The 19346-nt window shown below is 40.9% G+C and overlaps 1 protein-coding gene across 2 annotated transcripts in view; it reads right to left on the bottom strand.

The window, feature by feature from the left end:
• Positions 1–2871: 2871 nt before the first annotated feature.
• Positions 2872–19346, bottom strand: part of NECTIN4 (nectin cell adhesion molecule 4) — a 193678-nt gene continuing 177203 nt past the window's right edge. Inside the window, exons 5-10 of one of the 2 annotated variants that reach the window (XM_078670191.1) lie at positions 17970–18121; positions 15519–15563; positions 10739–10886; positions 9707–9788; positions 8000–8074; positions 2872–4310 (exon numbers count right to left, since the gene is read on the bottom strand). In XM_078670191.1, the coding sequence (XP_078526317.1) occupies positions 4002–4310; positions 8000–8074; positions 9707–9788; positions 10739–10886; positions 15519–15563; positions 17970–18121 (811 nt within the window). In that variant the 3' untranslated portion in view covers positions 2872–4001. The remainder of the gene's footprint in view (positions 4311–7999; positions 8075–9706; positions 9789–10738; positions 10887–15518; positions 15564–17969; positions 18122–19346) is intronic. The other variant, XM_078670192.1, reaches the window with a different exon arrangement.

The following is a 19346-nucleotide window of genomic DNA, read 5'->3' on the forward strand; positions in this document are numbered from 1 at the left end:
GCAGATCAACATTAATGTGGAAAAGCTACTTTGTGCTGAAAGTTGTCTCTCACAATCCACTGAAATCCCTTTGCACCATCAACTTGAAAACTTAAGTGCAAGGGCGTGTCTGTGGTGGTTCAGTTCAAAACAATTGAGATATTTTGGTGTAAAGCCTAATTTACCTAAATAGCATGCTTTGGATTTGCTACAAATCTTACCGTCAAAGAAAATCAGCTGCAAGAAAGAGGTCAAGTGTTACATTGTATTATAAAGTTGCATATAATGTGTGCTTTACTCTAAATCACACATCTTACAGGTTTGACCACTCTGCTGGTATCTACATGTGGAAAATGTTATTGGTGCCGAAACTTCAAGTGAAAGACTAGACTAGACTTCGAACACTCGCTGTTGGGCCGCAGTGCCAGGCTCTGCTTGTCATCAAACTTCCAGATTTACCACATCTGGTGCTGCACTCTCTTCAGCCTTTAGTGCCAAGGAGCACTGCAAATTTTCATGCTGTGTAAATCCGTATGTTACTTTCTTCTGGAATCACTATGATAGTTTAGTTATGGTCATGATCTTGATCATGATGAAATCATCCAGTGATTTCAATTTTTTCTAGCTGAACCATTCTTCAAATGTTCAATAAAAAAAATAGGTGATTTTGGAAATGATCAGACACCTTGACAACAAGGTTGAGGTCAATGTGCGGAAAATTCACTTGCTAATAAGCAGAAGGTATTTTTTAAAGCATTAGGTGCTCCATAAAACATTAAGTAATTTAATAACTGATAATGATATTTGGCAAGCGTTTCGACCGGCTCCTACTTTCAACCAAGGATAGGGAACTTATCATAGATAGATGAGCTCAGCAGGGTGGAGCTCAACAATTAAGCCTAATCACTCAATTTTCTTGCAGCACTCCACCCCATGACCTAAGCATTTTCTGGCACACTGCAATGCCAAACATGTATCTCTTATTTTACAAACACTTTTTGAGATGCTATCAGCTTAATAATTTTCTTATTATGTAATGGTTCAAGAAAGCATCTGCCTTCTGTCAAAAGAGTCCAATGGAGCAATTCTGAGGAATTGTCCGCCTCTAAAATATGTACGCATTGTGTATAAATAATAAACTAAAGAAATCCACGGAAATCTGCGATTCAGGTGAAAAAGCTAGCATGGCTTCTTTTTTGGAGTTTACATTAAAAGGTGTATATGTAAATGTCGGCTTGTGCATTGCGATAAACGCATCTCCTCTTCAAAGTCCCATATACCGCGAAGCTAGCTGGAGTTTGATGATCATTTTTAAGATTGCAGTGCCTTTGTGGTGTAAACTGGGGCCGGGCTTGATAACCCAGTAAATAGTAAAACACTGTCCACTTTCAAGAATACAAAATGTATACGCTTAATAAATATTTACATATTATACATTTCCATGAAAACCATGAGCCTACGAATCACCTATTATGAAAACTCAACTTTACTAAATGATGGATTGGTGTCCCTTCCCAGAGTGCACATAAACGAAAAGTCTTCGTACTGAGGATGATTTAGAAGATTGTATATCCCACAGCGTGTAGCGATATTTCCCTGAACATACCCCGATTTCTGATTACTATACATACCATCATATAATGATGACACCAGACTTGCTTTTTCCGTAAGGAAATCAAAGCAGGTCTTAGAAGCAATGTTATGTTCTGGTTGGAGGATTATTATCCAGAGGATTTTTATTAACTCTATGCTCAGTTCCATATAAAGAGCCTAAGAAGGGAAGTGATTAGACCATTCTTAAGCTAATTCTGAAAGAGAAACAAGTATTTGCCGAAGTTAGGAGAGTGGGTTTAGAGCAATTGACTTGTTGATCCCTGAAGGTCAATTTACCTCTTTGACTACTTTTTTTCAACTTACAAAGGCAAATCCAATTGATCTACTGAAAATAACTCAAAATCATATGTGTGAAAATAGGTGTAAAAGACTCCAAGTTCAAAAACATTTGAGTTGGCATATGGAAGTTGGACTGAGTGAAAAGCTGCGTTTAGGATTGTTTATTAAGGTTACTATCATTGGTCTAAGTCAACATGCTTCAGTTTTGTTATGTTTGCCTTTGATCTTTTTGACTTCCTTCAGTCCCCAGTTGTCCTTGTTGATCTGCAGACATTTGCAGGAGCAGCATGAATGTTTCCTACATTTCCAAATGGCTCTATCTCTTAAGGTAGAACTGTGTTGGGTGAGTACAGGTGAAGAAAGAAATAATCACATTGTGTATTTCCAATCTTTCGAGAGGCTGTTTGATTGGAGGGTGGAAGGCGCTTTGCTGTTTTCATCCATGGTAAGATCTCTTTGAAAATTGCAGAGTAAAAATATTATAGAGGGAATCAGATGCTCCTGAGCCCCCAAAATATGTATATTTCATGATCTGCATCAGCCATTTTAAATGGAGCATCCAATGTAGAGAAAAATCTGTTCTCTTAAACTTGCCCTGGATGCGAACAGTCACTAACAATATGTATTCTAGAAAGTTTCTTTGTATGAGGACGTCCAAAGTGGCATTGAGATGTACTGTGACATCATTCACCGAATGGTCCCTTTAAGCTCCTGGAGCAAAGCATCACTATCCTTGTCGCCCACCACTCCCCACTTGTTCCCACATGAAATTGGTACTACAGTGAAAGACCAGGAAAAGAGAAAGCAGCAGTAAAGATGGACAGGGCCAACCTGTTTGCCATGCATGGGAGAGACTGAGTTATCACGGGTTGGTTTGTATTAATTCTGGGAGATATCTAAGCGCAGTGTACTTAAAATGAGGCCTCACATTAAAATGCCATTTACCATCTTTCTCATTCAGGGTACCACACTGTACATGCAACTGTGAGGATGGAGATGTAAAATAAAACAACATTTAACTTTATTTTCAATTATTAACTGGAATGGTTCTTTTCCTGGTACCAGGGGTTTCAGACTTCATCTTGTATGGACAGTGCTGGTCACCAAGTATTCACCCAAATATTTGCAGATTTGAGAGCTAGGTACATTATTTTTGGATGGTGAAGCTTTTGGGAGAGATATGCACATCTTTCAACAGTGGAGAAGACAGACACCCCTGGACACTCAGTGATGTGCACCTTCACCTAGGTAGCCTTGCATGTGTCGGCCAGCCTCCAGCAGAGTTGGGGGCACATAAGCACCATCAGATATAAAAAAGGCATTAAAGTCAGGTAAAGGTACAGAGAGCCATTGAGATGAGGGGTAATCCAGACCGCCAAGTATTTATGTGTTGTGCTAAAGAAGACAAGGCTAACAAGGCCCAGATATTTGTGTCTGTTGTCTATGTTGCTATGGATTCCTTCCCATGTCATTCTTAACAAACAAGCACCTTATCCAATTGAGAGAACTCATTAGCTTCTCAAGCTGGCTAGCGCGGTCAGCGAATATTGATCTATGCCATGGTGGTAAAGAGGAAAGAAAAACGAGGATTGTGTGAGAGAGGGAAGGGTTGATTTCCAAGCATCATGGCCAAAATTTCTTCCAACTGATGAGTCAATGCATCCCCATACAGTAACTGAAGAATATAAATATATGGAATACTGAAAAGATGTCTTTACTAGAAAGTGGATTCCATTCAATGTAAAGATGCCATGCTGAGAGAAGTAGTCACGCCTTCTGTGCCGCAATAAATAACTGTTGTACCATATCCTGTGGCGCGGATGTAGTCTACAGGCCTCAGGGCCCTTTCCTTCTCCTCCAGCAAACATGAGTGGCGGGTTCTAGATACATTCATGGAGGATCCCAGGAGGCCTGACACATGCCAGAGTGTGGATGGGTACCAGGTGTATTGTAGCACTTCCTGCTGTCTGTGAATTCTGGTTAGAGGGTACATTTCCATTGTTGCCAGAGTAATCCTTATTGCATTGCAAGATCCCACCCATGTCCTCTTCCCCGGAAGCACAGCACTTTGCTGCCACCATTTCAATGTCTGGCCGTTCATGCATGTGCATGTCTTTGGTTGGGGAAGCTCATACAAGATGCCCTCTCCCATTGATGTACATGCCATTGGCATTGGGCTTTATCCTCAATGTGCCATTCTCCGGGTAGAAATGGTCCATGGCCTGTTTGATCGATGAGTGGTTTTCCATGCTCCCGTGGAAATCCTTCTCTCCTTTCTCCTCCTGACTGTCTTCCTTCTGCTCCTCATCTTGGCCTTGCTCCAACTCTTCCTCCTGCACCTCCTCGCTGGGGGCAGCGGAAGCCAGCAGTTCAGTTTGCGTCTCAATCTCGCGGACCGTGGTCAGTGTGGAGTAACTACGATGATCCGCCTCCTCCCCCTACAAAAATAAAAACACAATCACAGTATTAGAGCCTAAAGCTAATGGAGCATCACTCCTTCCAAGTAATATTTTTCAGTCGAAAGATATTACTTGGTGTTTTACGCGTACACCAACAAATTCACTATTTTCGCATTGATCAAAACCAATTCCTGACCACTTTTTCTTCGAGTAATCAACTCGTATTTAAATATATAACAACTCTTCTGTGACGGTGGTGCCAATAAAAAAATATTAATATAAGGAGTAAAAAAATCCAATTACTGCTTGGCTAACACCTCACTAACAAATTATCATTTCAAATACTCAAAGGTTCTGCGAAGAGAGAACCTTGGAATTACATTGAATCACATTTTCATAAATTATACAACATTATGACAGTCAACCATACATCAGTTCTGTGGATGATCTGACGAAATCGTGTTAATTTAAGCGTCTCTTGTTACCCCTGGTTCTTATCAGCTTGGGTATGCATAGAAAATTGTACTCGCTTTATCCTCTAGATGGCAGTAGTGGATATGAAATAAAAACGTGTCTATATTTAGGTAAAGAATATTGGTAGTGCGGTAGTAAAAAAACACAATTTCCCCTGCCTTTTATCATATGATTGGAAAAGTGTAGGAGTTTAGTGAAGTTATGCAATGAAGGTTGCAGAAATAAATCTGTTTATTATGATTGAGGTGCTATTTATGTCTGAGCTGCTCCAAAATTCGAGTTTCCAGTTCCAATTAGGGCTGTGCTAAAGTTGCACGAATTTCTCCTGCGTAATTCCGTGAAATTTTGAAAAAAATATGCAAAATTGCACAAAATGCAAATTGGTAATTTGGTGATATATTTTAACACAGGGATGCATATTACGCAAAAAAGGTGCAAGCGCATCGCATTCTGGTCTGTTGTATGTTACTGTGTTTGTGCTCAATTTTTGCTGTGAATGGCGCATTTTAAGTAACGTGGCGTACTAGCATAATTTCGGGAATGTCGTGTAACATGAAATTACCGGAAATCATGCCGGCGTAATGGAAATTTTGTCTAGGCTTAGTTCTAATGTGTACACTTATTCAGGGTGAATGCAATGGCCTTTTATTTTACTGGTAATGGTTGCAAAGGAAAGGACCGGCGACTTCTTTTAGAATCTATTTTGGAGTTCTTTCTTCTGTTCTAAGACCTTTCCAAATTTCATCTGCTTCATCCACTTCACCAACAGTCCAGTGGGGAGGTGTAACGTGCCGGGAGGATGAAGCAGGCACTATGAACAGGGTTGTGTCTTGATATGCTTGCAAAGGGCGCCTATAAGCGTATAAAGGGGCTATCATCACAGCTATGTCCAGTGCTTAATTTGAGCCTGTGGTTTCCGGTGCCGGCACCAGCACTTAATTGTCAGCACTGTGTCTTATGACAGTCTGCCACAAGGTGGCGCTGTCTGGATAAATTCGAGATGACCACAACAACAGTTAATTAGTAATTCAATATACATTAAAAATGTACCTTACCTGCTGCCCAAACCATTCTCATAGTTTTGGGGGGTGAAATAGTCGAATTGTCACACTTGTAGGAGTGTGGTGGCTAGCAGGTGTGTTCTATCAATTGGCAGCATAGCAGGGCAATGTGTGCTGTGTGCTGCAAGCTGCGATGGCCTCCTGACTGAGCCCTGGCACTTCTATATTTTTTTTATAAATTAAGCACTGGTCAAGGCCACTCATCCTTGGAATTGAATATTAGCTTTGATAGATGTCGCCTCTTATGTTGCAGAACTGGTCCTTACCCATCACTTCTAAAGCACCTCAGCTCAGACCTACTGGAGCCGCATGTGCCACTAGCTGTGGAGCAATGGGTCGGAGTTTATATAGGATTTTGCATGCGTAATACTGTTGGGGATAACACACTGAGTAACCTGGATCAAATCTTGGAACCTTACAGTAAGTATGTCACAACGCAGCTTAGTCAGTTACTCTGAAGTTTTAAATTGCCTGGGTTCAATCAAGCAATCAATCAGGGGTTTGTATAGCGCGGCTACTCCCCCGCAAGGGTCTCAAGGTGCTAATGGAGAGGGGGGCTGCTGATTTTCTGTTTCCACACAAAAAAAGTAGCAGCCATATGTTTTGGTATCCTTCGGGGTCTTAAACCTATCTTGAAGTTCTTTGATGCACCCACCAGACAGCTAATAGTCCAGTCCACTGTTTTGTCGAGATTGGATTATGCTAGCTCTTTGCTTCTGGGTGCCAATCAAGCCGAGATCATGCGGATGCAGCGCATTCAAAATGCGGCTGCGAGAGCCCTGGTTGGCCTTCCACGGTTCTGTTCCGCCACTGACACCACCCGCAGGCTGCACTGGCTCCCGATGGCCCAGCGAATTAAATTCAAAACACTTTGTCTTTCTTTTAAGATTCTTAAACTTTCAACTCCCAAACTACTCTGTAACCTTCTTACCCCATATGTTCCTACCCGTGCACTACGCTCAGCGGAACAACACTTGGTCAGTATACCTCGGATCAAACGCTGCCGAGTGGGAGGACGTTCCTTCCTCTTTATGGCAGCAAAACTGTGGAATTCACTACCTCCACACATACGAGAACTGGAAGATCTGCTGGCCTTTAGGAAAGCAATCAAGACCCATCTCTTTCCCCTACACTAAGCCTTTCGGATGTTGTCTTGCGGTGCTCCTTCATTTTCAGTTGTTTATGTGCTGCCAGAAGCGCCGGGACGCCCCTTCGCTGGGGCAGCTGAGCGCTATATAAGTCACTATAACATTAACATTAACATTAACATCCGTCTGGGGTTCAACAGTAGTGATGTAACGAGTGTCGCAGGCATTTACACACTCTTAATACACACAAACTCTGCTGTGAACCTCTGTTTAGTAGAATATAATCTTTACTAATTAAAAACGTAAATGCAGAATATACCCAAATCCGAATTGGAAACTTCCAAGTTATGTCCAGAATAAACATCAATGATAAAGTAAAACAAACGTATATTTGTGTGTGTGGGTGCATATGTGTCTTGTGCATCTCCCTATGTGTAAGCATGAGATTGCTGATTGTGCATATATGTGTGTGTGAGTAATATACATACATGTGCGTATGCCTGCTTATGCACGTGATTGATACGTGTGTGCCTACATAAATATTATGGCAAACAGAGCGTCCCCGTGATAAAATAGGGAGAAATGACTCAAGAAAAACAAAACTCAATTCTCCCTCGGATATATAATAGGGTATAACTCCTATAATATTTATTTTTATTTTTACAGGAGCTTACATGCCAACAAATATGTTTGTGGTATTCTACCTTAACATAGATATCCAAGTATTTTGCCCCCGGCACAGCGTGAAACAAAGAGCGAGAAGCAAAATAGAGAGAAAGGCAGTATTTATGGGTAAGTATAGGCTTACTTTTCTGAATTCCACATATATGTACCTTGTTGATATAGGTATTTGTATAGTAAATGCACTTACATTCTCAATATTTTGGTTCTCGATTTTTCGGCCATGATATTGAGTTAGCGCAAGGTGTTTCTAGTTGACATTTTAACATACAACTGTCCATGCATATCCTAGTCCCTGCTTATGGAAGGCATATGTACATATGTGTGGCGCCTGTGCATAGGAACAGTGAAGATCAAGGAGGAGGGAAGCGCAGGGCAACAGAACACCGTCTAAGGATCCGTCTTACTATGACTACGTTCTTACCATCATCGAACTGGTGCTCATGTCCCGTAGGCTGTCAGGATGGTTCCCAGTTCGCATGGGGAGGGTCTCCTCAGTCTTAACATAGAGAAAGGAAATTGTGAGAAACTCCAAATCCACTGCCCCGCCTCCACAGAAAAATGAAGTAGCTTTGCATATTAAACATTAAATTTTTCATAAAGATAACTGACGCAACAACCAAACCCCATTATTGGTGCTCTGGTTAAGGCATTGCACCATGGTCTACAATATTCCCCCTTAGGAGTGACAATGATCAAATCTCCACTGGAATTCCACCTAAACTCCCCTGCGCCTTACACTAACATCCACAATATTACTGGTAATTTATAAAATCAGGATATTGACACGCATTTGAATAATTGATGTCTTGTTTCCTCTATTTGTAGATTATTTTCCCTCTATTTGGGGAAATAATCCCCCAATCTGAGGATCTTTTGCTCAGGATTGCTGAGGATTAACTGTACACATTCTTCTACTAGCTCCTCAAAACTGCATCCTCAAACCCCTTCTCTGAACAGCATCTCCTACAATCATAATAGCAGTATCAGTATTGAGATTATAATGCTGAAATGTGTATCGATGGGACTTGATTGAGATGAAAATGTCAGGTCTTGTGAAGCTGTGGTTGTATTAGAAAACTGGAAATTGACGATCATGAGCCTCAGTTGAAATATCAAGATTGAGGTTAACATGTTGGACGTACATCCGAGACCAGAGTGGGAATATCATGATTACTGCGGAACTACTTTGTAGTGGATATACATTGTGGACCACAATGGAAATCTCAGAATTGAAGGTGAAATATATAGTGCACTGCACTAAATTGTTATTGTGTGTTTTACATTAAACCAGAACAAATACACTGGTGTTAATAAATAGAGAGCCTAAAATCAGAACAAAAAAAGGATTAAGGTATTTATTTAAGGTGTGGAGGGCGGCCCGCTGTCCTGCAGGGTGGCCAAAGTCATGAACTGCACCACTCTAGCAGAGGATCACTCACCATATTTAGAGACCTCCTCAAGCCTGGAAAAGATCTTTGTGCTTTCATAGGAACCTTTGTCAGCGGAACTCCTCTGAAGCCAATACAACTTTGCTCAGCAGCCAACATGTTTCAACTAGTGGAAACATTCTGTTTCGTCCGATTCCAAATAAGGGCGGGTGCAAATAGTTTGGGGACAGGATACTCCACCAGGTTTCTGATAAAGTAACCTGTCAACCAAAATCTAATGATCCCCCAAGTTATGAATGGGAATTGCAGAGCTTTTCTGGTTGACATGGAAAGGATGCATTTGTATAAGTTTCTTAAAAGCTGTGTCATTGGCTGTATGCATACAATTGATTGTGGGAGGTAGAGCTGAGGTTGCATAGAGGTGCAATGCAGGAAGTTGAAGATAGGTTAACTGTTGGACATCCTAGGCAGAGTTAACAATCTGAGTCTTATGTGCATTAAGTGATTCAAGAGTAGGACTGGATACTTTACCAACACACTATGCATAATGGTGGAGTCCAATTGTTCCTAACACAGATAGAAAAGCAGATGTTTCCATTTTCACCCACGGTTCGCCTTATCAGGAATTATTCCTCAGACCTCAGGTCACAGGGTTTCCAGAGCTAGTGATTTACTCAGCAGATCACATCTCTCTTTTAGACAAAGCATCATCAAGGTTGTAGTTAATAACAAGATCTCACCTGTGACCTGCGGTCGACACTTGCACTGTTCGAATTAAGGCGCCTTCTTGAATTCTCCCTTGACAAGACTGACAGCTCCTCGCTGTGGGAAAACAAAGGCGGACTCAATGTGCTTTTGTCTTGCATGTCTGACTTTAATGCCAAATGCTAGACTCATGATACGCTGATATTGTTCCCCAGCTAGCTAACGTATGGATAACATTTTGCTAATTTCTTTTCTATAACCCTCCTACAGACTTTGATTTGTCACTTTTCATCCACTGCTTCTAAGAAAATTGAATAAACTGTGGACAGTGGACCAGCCTTTCTTCACAGTGCAGTCTGTAACTGCTGGTATTGGAATGCTTTGAAATCACCCTCAAACACAGACCAATTCTAGCTCTGGTAAAGACAGCAGTATCTGCAGGAGTGGGAGGGAAGGCAGAAGAAAAGATAGGGCAACAGTATAACCAAATTAATTCGCTAATAGCAATACCCACATCTGCACCAGTCAATAACACTAGTTATTGTCCACTGTCGTTAATAGCAGCCTTGCCTGTGGATCAGGCATACATCAATGGAGGGCCAATAATGTCCATTATTGACTAGCTCTATGGTCAGTAATGGTAAGTCTTTTTATAAGGGCCTAACAAATTAGGTTCCATTTCCATTTATGGTACTTGTTACAAGGTCATCTAGAGGCCTGCTTGTGTTCCCTTGCCATTAATACTGCACGTTGCTTGGATCCTTACTTTTTTCAGTGGACATTTTTTGGCTAAAATCTACTTTGAAATCATAGTGATGATTATCACTCATTCCCAGAAATGACTAAAGTTCTTTATGAGGGCCAACCAGTGAATTATGTCACTATAGGTTTTAAAACCCAACCAAACATCACTAAACTAAAGAACCCTTATTGCTGGTGATTGTTGATATTGTAAGATTGTATAAGAGGACAAGGGTTTTACTCTTTACTGGCTGGCCCATATACATGTTTTAAGGTACAAAGCTGAATAGAACTTATGTGCCCAATTTTGGCCGAGGCTATCTTACATTTTCTCGGAGAGTTGCTTCGTCTTCCTCTTGTGGTATCGGCTGACGAGGACCATGGCCAGCAACAGTATGGCAAGTAGCACCCCGGCGATGACTGCCACGGAAATGACGGAGACCGAGATGAGGCTGAATTTCTGTGTTTCACTTCCTGTACACAAAGCACACAAGATTTAGGCTATCATTAGTTGGACGCGGGCCAGAAATCATGATCAAATTCATCAGCATCACTTTTAAGAGCTACTTCCAAACCAGAGCAAAATTGTTGAACAGGAAGCCTTTTGAGTGAGTGAGTGAGTGAGTGCTTGGTGGAAATTTGAGGTATGTGAGGAAAAACGGAGTATGACCAAGGTGGAGAAGGGTGGCTATGAGAATAAGAGATAGAGGCTAAGTGAGTTATAGAGGAATTGAAATGAAGTGGAGAGCATGGAAGCATAGAGAGGACATAGGTGAACCTTATAGAGGTAGGTTGCCAAAGAAGGCAAGGAAGTATGGAAAACAATTTACAACATTAAAATAGTATTAAGTTCATTAAAATGGTGACTAATCAGAAGATGTGTTAAAAAAAGGGTATCAAAACAAGAGCCATATTTTATGATGTGCGCAGCGGCAGCTCCTCCTCTAAGGTGGAGGAGCATCGCCCCACTGCTTTAAGAGCAGTGCAAAGGAAAAATAAAATGATAATAACAGAACATTATTATCATTTTATTTTTAGTATTGAGCTTGCAGTTGCACTGCGGCCAGGTTGGGTTAGGGTGGGGTGGGGCTCCTGTGACCCACAAGGAGGAAGAGTGGTTGCTGCACCTTAAGTATGCATGACAGTTTGGCTGGCCTTCTTAGGCCCACCAAACTGTCATGCGCACTTTGCATGTTCTCCACTTGCTGTATTGCACAGCCTGGGAGGAAAACATGCACAGCCTCTCAGTCCCTCTCTGAGAGCCGAACCACGGCGCTCAGACCAATCATAACCCTACTATAACGCAGCATTGTGATTGTCTAGGGAAGTCTGGGAGTGTGTGCTTCCTGGTTCCTGCGTCGGAGGAGAGGCGGCAGCTGCTGGCGACCAGAAGGTACGTTTTCTTTTTAAATTGTTTAATGACATTTTTTCGTCCTTCCCAACCACCGGTCCACCGCCACCGTTCCCAACAAACTGCCACTCGATGTGAACCGAATGTGATTTGGAGAAAAATAAAGCAGCCTTCTTGAAGTTAAAGTAAATACTAAGGGCAGCTTCTCAGGCAGCCTTCTCAGAAATAAGCCTCCGCTGAATTGTGGATGCTTCATCAGGATCTTCCTGAGGATTTTAAGATCTCTTCAGGAGGAGAACCTTGCCCCTCTTGTTCCTCTTCCTCAAAAAGATTATATTCATGCCATATCCATTGCCATATGACTAAACCACCCACCATGCTGTATAATGTCAAAAAGTATATGACCTTGTGAACACGTGGAGGTGCGATATCTTCCAAGCAGATTCCATAAGCAGAAAACACCCAATTAGAATGGAACTTCATTTAATCTCTGTCTATTTCAGTATCACTAAATGCCGTAAGCATACACTAAAGAACATTAAGTGAATATAACCCATTTACATAAAGAGGAGCGAGGGCATCTGGGAGTGTAAAGATGTTGGGCTAGATTGTAACAAAAGAATGTGAGTGATGTCCTTAGTGAGTCAGGGCATAGTAAGGCTATGACACATAGTGTCATCTCTATAGTGTATGTAGTAGTGAATGCATACTATGCACACACTTTTTATTGTGTATGCAGGGGGAAGTTGTTTAAGGCTCTGATGTAAGTTTTTGGAGCATTTGTAACATGTGAACCCTATTCAACCCAGTGAATCATTTTCCACATATTGCCTTTCATGTGTTGGAGTTGAAGTAAAAATGCACAATTTAAGTGTGAAAATGTGAAGCATTTAAAAAGTGGTTTACAACTAAAAAAAAGGATATTGCAAAACACTTGTCCCTTTAAAGAGTCATAAAAAGTGAGAAAACTCTGCGGTAAAGCATTTCATGAGACTTGGCTACAAAGCAACTGAAAAAAACTGACTATACCTCAATCACAATGTAAGCACACTTGCACCCTCTCATTCACACACAAATCCCGCAACATTGGAGAACGACCTTTACAACGTGGTCATTACACCACAATAGCTTTACAACACGGTACTTACAACACAAGTTGTTACGACGACTTGCACTGGATGGCGCTCTGCACTATGGAATAGTATGATTTACTATTCCAACACCTTCCCTACTGTTCCACACACTGGAGTTGGAATAGTAAATCATACTATTCCTAAGTCCAGCGCCTCTAGCGCAAGTCGGTGTAATGACTTGAGTTGTAATGAACGTGATATGAACTACCGCGTTGTGAATTTATCCGATGTAACATCATACATTCCACAACACCAGACTAGTCAGAATTCTACAGCTCAGTGCCTCCCTTCCAAGCTCGGTGCCTAGATTTTAGTGGGCTCAGTCTTCAGGTCCCTGGGAAACTTCCTCGGAAACAGCAGAGGGGAAAGGAATGAAGCACAAGAAGCTACAAGATGAGATCCCGCTGGTGTAGGTTAGACAGCGTGGCGATACGTGTACTACCACCAGCGATTCTGCCATATGTGTCGAGACTCTATAACTATCATCAAGTTAATACCAACAAGCAACCTGCATTTAGTATGGCATGAGTACAGTGTTGAGTGCAATCGAAAGACTAAGGGCCTGATTTGGAATTTGGCAGGCAGGGTATTCCAATAGTAAAATGGCAGAATACCCTGCCCGAAACACTTATAGATCTCCATCTACTTAGAGCTAGATGGACCGTTCTGTTTCCAATGGTGGTGCTTCCCGCTGGCCCTTACAGTAGAAAACGTACATTGATAACCTCACAGACTTAGTGCAATCCATGTACGTACATTAGTCCATTCCTTTGGAATTACAGCAGATAGTCATAATCCTTCATCCAAATATGTCTCATGAAAGAGGTCTTACTAGTTGTTAATTGACATGGAAAATCTCAACTATTAGTTAGGTTGATACAGAGAGGTCTACCTATTTGCTATGTTTTCAAGAAGATGTATGACTATTTGTTATGTTTACTCTTTCATCCATATATTGATCATTATTCTGTAACAAAATCAGTCACTGATTGCATCATTATTTCTCTGACGAGATATCATCAAAAATAAGATATCCTTAAAATCCAATAAAATATATAATAAGAGATTCCCTAACTGCCTCGTCTGTTGCTAAATTTAATGCGTGGGAGACAATGTGGTAATATTGTGCAAAGTAACATTCTTAAGATCTGAAAGTACCAAAAATGTTAAAATGCACTAAATACTGCAATTCAGATTTTGCCTTTCGACGAAAGAAAATGTAATACATATCTGTCTACAGTGTACTATACATTGCGAAAATCACTGACATAGGTTGTCTGGGCCCCAAAAGATGAATAATTTTCATCAGCACAATGGAAGTTTGAGAGTAAACGTAAGTTGATTTGATCGGCACACCATGAGCTACATAGGAAAAGTCCAAGTCAACATCATTTTTGAAGAGATCTTTTGCAATGTTTTTGTCACATTCGGTCCAAGTGGAGAACAGTCTGCCTGTATTTTATTAAGGCCATTAAGCTTATGAGCTTTCATTAGGCTTAACAGAAAATATACGTTTGATTGTAGCAAAGTTACCTCTAGTCCTGTGTTCCAGTTCCATAGAATTTAGTCATATTTTCACCTTGGTCACCTTGTCAGTAGTTGAGTTATTTTAAGGTAGTGTAAAGAAGTGGGAGTGATCACACGTCACTGCAAACCCAATGTTCTGCCTTCCTTGGACTTGCCGATTCTGTCCAGAAACGACCCGTGCTCATATCCTCTGGGCATCTCTGTCCACCACCATTCATGTGCTGGATTAGAGTGTGGTGGATTCAGGAGAGTCCACAGGTCCCAAATCTTGAGGTGGTGCTTAATCAAAAACTTTCACTCAATTTTACAACCTCTGGATGCAACCAAAGAGTGTTCCAGATCCCCACTGCAATCAACATTTCAATCTGGTATGGATCATGAGTCAGAGTAGGACAGTTCAGTGAAGGAGATTCCTGCAACTGACTGAGGAGAGCCTGTATTGTAGAGATGGTCATTGACTCATGTATGCGGATCACAAGAGTGCAAGTGTTTCTGAAGCTGTTGCTTGTGCAGTGTCATAAAGGCTGAGAAAGGTGGTGTGAAAAGAACGTTAGCTCTATCAAGAAGGGTTTCCGACTCCACTATGCCTAATGGATCACAATTTGATTAAATTCTTTTTTATCACTTTTTCTGTTTTTGTGGTCATCTCGCTAGATGCATCAGAATCCATCAGCAACTATGCATGAAGACACTTGTCAGTTCAAGCACTGAGAAATTTGGGACAACCGGAGCTCATGAGAATGGCTTCTTTAAGAACCCCGAATGAAGTTGACTACTCATGGCCTCGCCTCTTCGTTTGGATTAGTGGGAATCGCTAAAGATCGTGCCCCCTCACTTTGCAAAAAGCACACTAATCAGCCAAGCTTGTTGGATTCGCCTGTGTCAATTAATCTTTAAAAACAATTTTGGTGTAACTTTAGGGTGCCAAACTTGTGTTTCCTTAAATTGTTACTGGCTCTAAAGGTTGAAAATTTCGCTTCAATTTTACATCATTGCTATTCTTAAGCTAGAAAAGAACATTCTCCACTTTATAGTCATTTATCACTAGCAAAGTCAGAGTACATTTTAGGATATTTAATTTAGCTTGTTTTTTACCTTCTTTTTCCTGTTTTTGACTGTTCCTTTGAGCAGGCCCCAGTTCTGCAAAATAGTGATTGCTCTTTTTAATGAAAGTATATTTTAGGTTGATCTAAACTGCTTGTTGCGCATACTTTTGTTTCAATACTTTTGATATTGTACTATGATTTGATTTAATCGCCGCAGATAAAAAGGAAAACAATATGAATGGAATTGAATGATCTAAACAAGCTACATTTAGGAGCAATGGACACAGCCTGGATATGGGTATAACCTGTAAATCCACTTGGGCGTTCCGGTCTCCAAAGAACCCATGAGAGAACGAAACTTGACTCACAGATGCAATGAAACCAACATGGAGTTACGCAGCATGCGGCATGTCACGGCTTGCCTCGATTGCTTGATTAGGCAGCGATTGTTCTGCATGAATTTAGTGCCCGTGAAAGTAAGTCCTGGAGATTCTGGGATATCAAAGTACTTGGCTTGTTCAAGTGCAGTCCTTAAACCGTGATACAAGATTGCTTCTCCATTTACGTGCTTCTCTTCTAGAAAATGGCTAGTCACTGAGCTTGGTCCAAATTCACAACTCAGCATGCATCAGCTGTATAAAGCTGTGATCTTAGGCGCCTAATAGTGTATTCTGAATTGACACAAAACCTTGGAAAGTGAACATAGATTTTGCCAAAATATCAATTTTTTATCCAACGAAACAATGCTTAATTTCATTTTGTCCAGTAGCTAGCCACCTTGTGGAAATTTACAGCTTTCTTTTGTTGGCAGCTGCAATGTGGGAAATGGATGAAGCTGATATCTGTATTGGAGATGTCTTCAAATCATTTGGCAATATTCATGTGAAGATTGTTTTTTTCCTTGCAAAACTGGAAACATCTTATTCAAGACTTCCCATTCCCGAACAGCCTGTCGGTCAAGCTCAGGTGATCATCATTGTTCCTTAGTTCAAGACAGTCATTCCCATGTAGGGCCTTCTCATTAGTGTAATACTTGTCGTAGGACCCTAAATTGTCTTAGATATTATTCATATTTCACTTATGGTGAGGAGGATCCACAGACAAGATAGAGATGCTAATCAAAGCTCAGACCAGGAAGAAGCTCTCGGGCAGTGCATAGCTTACCACTTTTGATGCTTCTCTTTGCATCTTGTCACCGTGAAACATTTACCAGAGCACCCCAAGTACAAGTTATATCCTCAGTGGGCATTTTGCTTCTGTCTGCTAAACCCATTACAACATTTTGGGTTGAGGTGCTATAAGTATGGAACCCCCTAAGTTAGGGCTCCCATTGATGCAAGCCTTCTGGTCCATCTGGCCCTGATTAGAAGAACCCCATATCTTTCCCTGAGGTGGTCATTACTGATTTGAGTATCATTTATTGACAACTTTCATTGGGGGAACATCCTTTTCAACGCAACTTTTACAACGAAGTACCTTTACGACGCAACCATTACAACGCAACTTTTACAACGACTTGCGCTGGGGGGCGCTTTAGGATAGGGAATAGTTTCCAACACCTTCCCTACTATCCACGGGGACTGGAGTTGGAATAGTAAACTATTCACTATCCAGCGTCCCCCAACGCAAGTCGTTGTAACGACTTGCGTTGTAAAACTTGCGTCGTGAAGGCATGCGTTGTAAAAGCATGCGTTGAAACGTCATACATCCCTTTCATTGTTCCTCCACAGGAGGTATCTCTGCAAATAACCCTTATGAAGGTTGTGGCGAGCGCTGAGTGCCCTGATTAATTCTGCAGTGCCTTGACATCTCAACATTTTCCCTAATATTCCCTCAATAAGAGCTCATTCAATAAGATTTACAGTCACTTGTTAAAATGTCCCTTTGTTTGTGCATCAGGGCAATGACACCACTCATTACAAAATTTCTATTATCTCCCCTGTGCAGGACACCCCCAGAGTTACAAATGGTAGGGGCAAAGTTAACAGGGTCTACAAGAGGTACCCTGAGCTTCTATCAGAAAAAGAGGAATTAGCAAGAGAATCGGTCATTCCAATCCTGTTTCTAGGCTGACTCCTCATTTTTAGCCAGCATTTCCCTCCGGAGACTCTATCTGCTTTCGGCAGATAGACTCTCAGAGTGAAACACCATGATCAAAAGGGTCGCCATGGACTGTGTAATCATGAATCAGCAGGAAACTCCTGGTCCCAGTTGAATATGGATTATTGAGGCACTTGTACTTAAAGGTAACACATACTTCTTTGTACGCTACAGGCATATTTGTACCATGGTCATAGTGGGCATATGCCATCAAAGGGGTACACAACTATGTAATCAGATTTTATCAACAGACGGCTTAAACTGAACACCCAGGGGGAGTGAAGGAATGGCATTCACCCATAAGGCAAGTAGGGAATGTGCCTTACTTTTAGAAAAATTCCCTTACTCCTCTAGAGCAGTACACTTCCAGTTGGGTCCCACTACATCGTACAATACATACCTGCTATGCTAATGCTGGCCCGTGTCTGCCGGGTAGCAATCCCATTGCTTGCTTGACAAATGTAGACACCTCCATCCTCAAAATTGATTGGGGACTGGAAAATAAGCGTATCGCCCTCTGCCTTCACACCTTGAGGGAGTGTCCCATTAACTCTGAAAATGGAGAAAGAGAGAAGAGGAGCAGGTATAACGATTTGTAGGGCACAGAGTTAGTCAGCAAATAGCATCTAGAGCAGCACACCGGCCCTATGAACCCCGATACGCCGCAAATAGATTGAATAATACACAACAGGGAGATCCCGGGAATTGTTGGCGAGACAACTTTTGCATACAAAATTGAAATTCCTTCTATTTAGCAAAGACAAAATGGTGGGTCTAGAATCGTGAATCAAAGACGAGATGAAAAAAGGAGAATTAGAGGTATACAATATCAAAAATAGATTGATATTTGTCCCTGCAAAGCCAAATACAGATTTTTTTATTAAATACCTTGGCTCTGATAAGAACAAATTATGTATGAACCCTGGGAGTGGTGTATAATTGCAGATAAATATTCATGGAGCAACTTTAAGTCATCATCACTTTGGCAAATCTTGCCATTCTCCTTCAAAATCCAATACTGTTTTGGCACAAAGCCACTTAAATATTTAGACAAAGATAGGCACAAGTAGCTGTTAATTGGTAAATAATACTCAACACAACAAAGTGAAAACATTGATGGAATTTGTTCAGCTTCTGCAACAGAGATTGGCATCAAACATTCATGTTATAATTCCAGGTCCTGGAAGAGCCAAATATCCCTTCATGCTCTCATAGTCGATTAAGGGAGTATATGCTTTAACGAGTTCATTTTGTCAGAATATTGGAAATTGACTCTCCCTGGTCCTTTTCATAACACTATGAAGGAGAGGAGAGGCTACTCAATGCCATACTTTAGAGATTTGTTTACATATTCATAACCCAAAAAGACCTGCAGTATAGACTCTCATAGGTTGAATTTGAAATTTAAAGTAAAGATCTGTATAATTCAAAAAGAGAAAATGAGGGAAATGAATGTGACATGAGTGAGACTAGGTTCACATCTCGAAACAATAATGTAGAAAAGAATTTGTTGACAACAAAATTAAAAAATATCTAAATACATTTGGTTGAAACATTTTGCAACACTGTAATTTGGTTCGTTTTCTCCAAGATTCCCAGTGAGCATCAATGTTACCCAGGGGTGCTAAAATAAAAACAATATAAAACATATAATGCCAATTAAAAACTTTTCCAATATGTCCAAAATAACTTTAAATTTGGTAATAATGCGTTGCGTAAACATTTTAAACGTTTCTATATGTTAAGATTTCTTCATGGATTTTTATGAGAGCGCGTA

Source organism: Lissotriton helveticus, chromosome 12 (assembly GCF_964261635.1).
Source record: "Lissotriton helveticus chromosome 12, aLisHel1.1, whole genome shotgun sequence".
Classification (NCBI taxonomy): domain Eukaryota; kingdom Metazoa; phylum Chordata; class Amphibia; order Caudata; family Salamandridae; genus Lissotriton; species Lissotriton helveticus.